At 48.5% G+C, this 6,382-nt stretch overlaps 1 protein-coding gene across 1 annotated transcript in view; it reads right to left on the reverse strand.

Annotated features, from left to right (window-relative positions):
* Window positions 1-6,057, reverse strand: part of LOC138524981 (B-cadherin-like) — a 247,145-nt gene extending 241,088 nt beyond the window's left edge. Inside the window, exon 1 of the mRNA XM_069635550.1 lies at window positions 5,690-6,057. Within this exon, the coding sequence (XP_069491651.1) occupies window positions 5,690-5,752 (63 nt within the window). The 5' untranslated portion in view covers window positions 5,753-6,057. The remainder of the gene's footprint in view (window positions 1-5,689) is intronic.
* Window positions 6,058-6,382: the final 325 nt, after the last annotated feature.

Genomic DNA, 6,382 nt, shown 5'->3' on the forward strand with positions numbered 1-6,382 from the left:
TAAATCACCCAACTACTGGAAGCAATGACTAGTCACTTGACTAGTGAGCTTTTTAGCACTAACGAAAACGGCACAGGAACCTTAGTACCCGTCCCCAAACAGTCACCCATGTAAAGAACCTATAAGTGCCAATGTCCGTTTTTAATGGGTTCACAATAGTGTCCCTAATTCCAACCAACATGTACCACCAGTTCCATACTCCATTCACTTCAAAAGTGGAGACAACAGCACACTTCACTCGAAGAACAAATCGCTCCAATAAAGCAAGCTACAAAATAGTATACCTCGTTTTAAAAAATAAAATGCAGACACTATTTCCCCAAGCAGCACTATTCCTTTCAAACGGCCACTAAATCCCTCCACTGGCAAACACTGAAGCTTAAGATACCATCTACTACAAAGCAGCCATGAACTCTTTTCCTTGCCGACGGGCAAAAAGTAGCACTTGCCCACTGGAACATCAGGAGGAGGAGCGAGGCCAAGCACCCCCTCCAGCCAATAGGAATAAGGGGAGGGGGCAGCCTGCCCCTCCAAACTTTATATTATAAAATCCTAACAGGTCAGGTGTCACTTGCTCAGAGTTTGATGTCCACGTTCAGTTGCATTGAATTACATGTTCAGATTTGTATGCGTATACGTGCGCAGAGCACACACAATATCTTGGACTCCATGCTTTCAAACCCCTATGCTGCCCAAATTCAAAACTTGGCACTTGATATGATACGGCATGTGTAACTTGAGGACTACCATCGCTTCAAAAAGGCACGGTGCTAGCAGATCAGGAATTTCCCACCGAGGCTTTCGAATGGTTTCCAACATTGACTGGCCAGTACATACGTTTTTGCCCATCACAAACCGCATGCAAAATAAGGCACTCTCGCCCAATTTGCATTTCAGGCTCACAACTGCCAGCTCACATTGGGTTCCCGCCATCATGGCACTTCCCGAGCAAGCGCAAAAGGCAGGAGCTACAGTCCCCTACAGGGCCAGCAAATTAATTGAAATCCATTCACGTCATCAAGATTATAGGATTACTGCAACTCGATGTTTGAGGGTCTCCCCAGAACTTTAATCAATAAGGTTATACAGAATGCTGCAGACTGCCCAGAGATCTATATTAATTGGACCATGCATGTCAGATTGCACTACGTTGGCCTCATGTGAAGGCCAGGGTACTGTTTAAGACCCTATGCCTCGGGACCAAGCACCTGTACATTTACCAAAAATCTCATTCGAGGTAATAAAAACATTCTATGTTCCCAGGACGTGATGTGTCCCTTGTGGAGGCAGTGGGCCGCGCGCCTGACCCTCCTACCAGAGCATTTTAGATCAGAACCCACTGCTCTCTGCACGGTTTTCAGGGCAACAAGCCAGTGGTCGAAGTGGGCGGGACGGTGCTCCTCTGCTTCTTTTCATTAACTTTTACCGTTCCTATACTTCTATTTTAAAACGAAACCGTTACGGAACGGTTTCGTTTTAAAATAAAAGTGTAGGAAGAAGTTGAAACTTTCACTTTCAGTGCACTGCATAGGACGTTTCCTTAAAGAGCAGGCACATGTGTTTTGGGATTTTTATTGTGCATGGGAGGGACCGCGGCTATGAAGTCTGTGGGGAGCGGTGCAGGCCAGTAGGGAACAGAGCTCCACTACTTTTTGCACACTTCGACCACTGGCAACAACATGCATTAACAGCAGCTTACTCCTCTGCCGTGATGATCAGCGCCAAGGCGTGATCCATTGTGGGCATTATAAGCGTCCCAATCCCTCACTCTAACACATGGCAGCGGCCCAACCATGTATACAACCACCCAACCCCTTGCCAAAAGACAGCCAAAAACGGAACTTTCGCATAACAGACGGTTTATCCTGTAGACCTATTAAAAAATTTAGTCCCAAGTATGTATCCTGTTACCCGATATACGGTATGAAAACTAGATGGGGAGTTTAAGCCTCATTATGCGCCAGAAAATTACACTGCCAATCATATTCTCTGCAATTGCCATAACCGTGGAATCACACACATGGGAAGCAATTTACAACAATAACGTGCACCTTTCGTATTAAAACATCTAAAGCATTATAGGACGATGAATCTGTTGGCTTCAGTGGGTTGAGCAGGCACCTGGATGTCTTAAAATGCAGCAGGGGGTTTGAAGGTTCAAAGAGTTGCAAAAGCAGCATTGCAGGCCCTGTTGCGACTCAAGGTGCGTGGAGTGCTATCAATGCATCTAAACGAAAAAAGACACAACATCAGCTCACTGCCAATGTTCCACTGGGATGGTTCTAGAACAGAGCCCTCCTTGCTATACTCCCAACGTAGGTCCAGTAAATCCTTCTCGCCCTTTTAGGAGTCCAAAGATGAATCCAAGAATGAGGGGGTGCCCCTTTTCTAAAACGCAGGTCACAGGAGATTGCTGTAAAGGGCTCACTCTTGTATTCTGTAACAATTGACCCTTGCCGTTGAATTAACACCCAGAGTGTCTTGCCTGCAGGAAATGGAAGGGACTGGTGGAGAACAACAAAAAACAAGATGGTGGAAGTCCTCTCAGCACACATCTCCCTTTGACCTATATTCCAGGGCTCGAAAGATTTGATGAGCAGGAGTTTTACCAGTTCCTGGGTGTTGGGCATCCGCTAATAGACAGGACCTACCCCGGGGGCAAGCAGACGCAAGTACACAGCGCACTGAAATTCTAACTTGAACATGAGACACACTTTAAAGCACCCCGGTCTGAGCATTGCTTCTCCACGTCAGCAGTGACTTTGTCCATTAGACCTGTAATGGTGAGGTTTTCTGTGCCCCGAGAGGAAGATTTGATGTATCCTGGCCATTGCTCCATATAGCAGCCATGGAGACAGTCAGACCAGACACCAATACACACAAGTTCTTTCATAGTTGGGGTCTGCTCACAGAGCTGAAAAATGTGCGATAGCAAATTGATGTGGCCATAGAATTGTGTGCTCTTAGTAGCTACCATACCCTAATCTAACATGGCTTATATTTAAAGATGTACATACCACCAGACTGACTATGGTAAATTACGTTTGGAAACAAGAGGTGCAGACGGTTAAAAAGCCACCTCTGCCTGCATGACATGCGTTCCAGGAGCAGTCAGGACTATATGACTTATTTGCCCTGTGGCGCTGTAGGGCTGTTGCTGAGGGCACCAGTAGACCGTCTCATGAAAGGCACACAGGTGCACTGTAATATCGGCATGGAAAACGTATAAAGGGGGTGGCCGACTAGCAAGCCTCCCTTTCAAAAACAGAACTATGCAATACATTTTATGGAACAATCCAACACCGCCTGCCTATTTCGACTAACCAAACCATACATCTTTTTCATGCAGGATTCAAAGCAATGCAGTAAGAATTAACGCTCATGGATTTGTTTGAACCACGTAGCCAAATGGCCAATCGTCAAAATCAGGGGGTGGGGAATATTTGTTAAAGCAACAGTTTTACCCACCATTGCTTGTGCTAGGTAGGCCAGCATCAAACAGTGGTGTATGGTTAGGACGCTGGCCCTGAAGCAAGCCTTGTGAATTTGGATATTACACTTCTCCACCCAGTTACCGCCAACACGGAAGTTCACGCCAGATGGGAGAGTGAAGGCCTCCACAGCTCCATCCCGGATTAGGAAAGGATAAGATGACTTCCACTACCAAAGTCCCATTAACGCTCGTTTTCAGAACCCAATACAGAGAGAAAATCTTCATATAGGGAGGGGAAGTTCAGGAAACTGACCGTGTTAGCGGAGCCTAGTTCATATTGTACCCGACAATGATCTGCTATGGTACCCCCTGCAGGGTTCTAGCATTCCAAATCACATGTTAGATTGCTCTACGTGCAGGGAGGCTTGGATCAATACCATTTGCCTTCAGTGTGTACTTGAAGCGCCACTTTTGCTAGCAATTTGTGCTAAAATGGGATTCAGGTCTGTTCAGTTGTGGTAGCTGCTTCGTAAAGTAGCCTGGGCCTTAATTTCAATAATTCATTTGCGATATACACAGTGTCATAAGATGGATTCTCGCCAATAGGGAATCAGGCTACCGACGTAGAGCGGGGTCGGACAAACAGTCTAAGTTTATAGCCCAAAATTATCCTAGTCCTATCCATGACTAGATCGTAGCATGGTTAGCTTGATGGCAACAACTGCATTTGGCACCACACAAAGAGGAAGCTCCTGCTTACAGAGCTATCCTGGATATCAAGGGGCTAGTCATCCAATCCTTATTTTGATCCCTTTGGATCGTGCGTGAAATGTGGCCCCAGCACCACCAATTCTCAGGTGATCATGAGCACTACAGGCCAACTGCACACAAGCATACCCTTGACTTATTTTACCTACGCAACATGGGACGGTGCACACTACACCCATTGGTAAAAATAATTCAATCAGGATTATACAAATATCTTGGCATGCCTGACCACTTACTCTACACTCTAGTCTACTATGGATCGGGAGAACCACCCCAGGAAAGTGTGGGAACGAAGCAGGTCACCCGACTTGTGACTAGACCCAGCTAACCCAACTGGTCAATTTTGGTGGGCTCATGCATGCACGCGATTGGTTGGCCCCAATCCCTACAAAAACTGGAAGGAGTTAAAATGCCTCCTTGAAAAGGTTCGATCCTGGGGCCACTCTGAAAGCACTGGGGCATTCCACCAGCAGTCGCTGAACCTGGAAGGTCTTGCCCAGCCCCGTGCTTCTTGTTTGTTTAGCATCGACCTAAATAATGTCTTGCAAGAGGACAAACGTGTTCCATGTCATATTTGAATCCTCCAAAGTTGAACAAATGTTGCTTAACAAGTCCCCGGCTACAGCATACGATTACTACGAAATAAAAATGTAATATTTGACGTGTCCTAATTTACAGATTCCGAGGGGGCTCGGAACGAATACATAGAATGATCACAACTTCCGAGGTAGGCACGGACGTGGGCTCCGTACTTTACTCGAGGAGTGAAATATGTACCTCAATTAAAACCGTGTGATTTTGCGTTTGAGATATGAAATAACTCGTTAACATGAAGCAACATAAGGAAAGTACCCATAAAAACAAGTATATGGCATTGTATTAAGCACCCTTGCTGCCTTTTAATTATTCTTTCAAACATTGTTTTTGTTAAAGTGTAGGATATGGCATTACGGGCCTGTGAGGGACGAGCCCCTCCCGATTTGCGTGATCCCTGTTAAAGGTCGCAGCACATTAACAGTTTTTCAGCCCCCGCAATACGCTTCAGCGTTGCCAAACGAGCGAAGACGGCCACGAAACCAAGAAAACCCATCGGTGGTTATAAAGTGTGTCTGTCCAAGGCCCCTTCTTGACAGCTTGGGATGCGCGACATCAGGAGAGATTTAACAAATTATTGGAATCTAGAAACCCACGTAAGAGCTATGAAGAGCAGCCCACTATGTACGGGCGGTGCTCGTCTCCTGAATCGCCGCAGTTTGCGAGCAAAGGTGCACGGGAGGCGAGCCAGTGACGCTTCTCGCACACTTGCATGAAGTTCGCCTCGAATAGTGTGAAATGACAGGGCCGTTAGGTCCAGCGAGGGGTAAGAAAGGGGGGCACACAGCACCAGACCCCACAGTGTGGTGAAGGCAGAGGCCGTGAGGTGGCAAGGCGCGGGTGCTTCGGGCAACTGCAATGATTTGGGGGCAGAGGGCGCCCCATCAGTCTTACCTGCAGCAGGAGGCAGAGAAGGAGCCCACTGCCCCAGAGAAGGGGCCCTGGCAGCCCGCCCATGGGGGCTCGGTCCAGGTGCGCCGGTCTGCCGAGGCCGCTGCGTTGCGAGCGCTGCCCGCGCCTCCGCCGGGAGAGGTGCGCTGCCCACTGGGAGTGTAAACGCTGCTTCTCCGAGCCTTTGCTCCCGCCGCTGCCCTCTCTCCTGGGGGATGATTCCTCTTCCAGCCGCTCGCCGACTCCCCAACTACAGACAAGTCCTCTCTCGGCTTCCTCGGTATTATTGGGCGCTCTCTCTCTCTCCTCAAAGGATAACTCTGCACTGAAGCGGGCGGGCCGCCCGCCCCCCCGCTTCCAGCTACTCGTCTGCTGACCCCTCCCAGCCACTCCCAGCCCCGCCCTTCGCCAGCTCCGCCCCAGCCAGGTGAGGAGCCTGGGGGGTTAGGAAATGAGCGAAGGAAGGGCGGGTACGTAGCCTTGTGCTCTGAACTAGCGGAGGAGAATCAACAGACAGGCGCCCTGCTATCCCGTAGCGGCATCGCTACCCCGCTTCACACCTCTATCAAATCTGCAGGTCTGCACCATCAAGCGTCCTTTTAGCCCGCCAAAATTCCCACAATCTGCGGCCGTGAATTATCCCGCTGTTTAGCAGAGGAGACCCACACCAAGGTTGACAAAGATAATGGGCCTCAT

This window comes from Ambystoma mexicanum, chromosome 1q, assembly GCF_040938575.1.
Source record: "Ambystoma mexicanum isolate Mex_15411 chromosome 1q, UKY_AmexF1_1, whole genome shotgun sequence".
NCBI lineage: Eukaryota > Metazoa > Chordata > Amphibia > Caudata > Ambystomatidae > Ambystoma > Ambystoma mexicanum.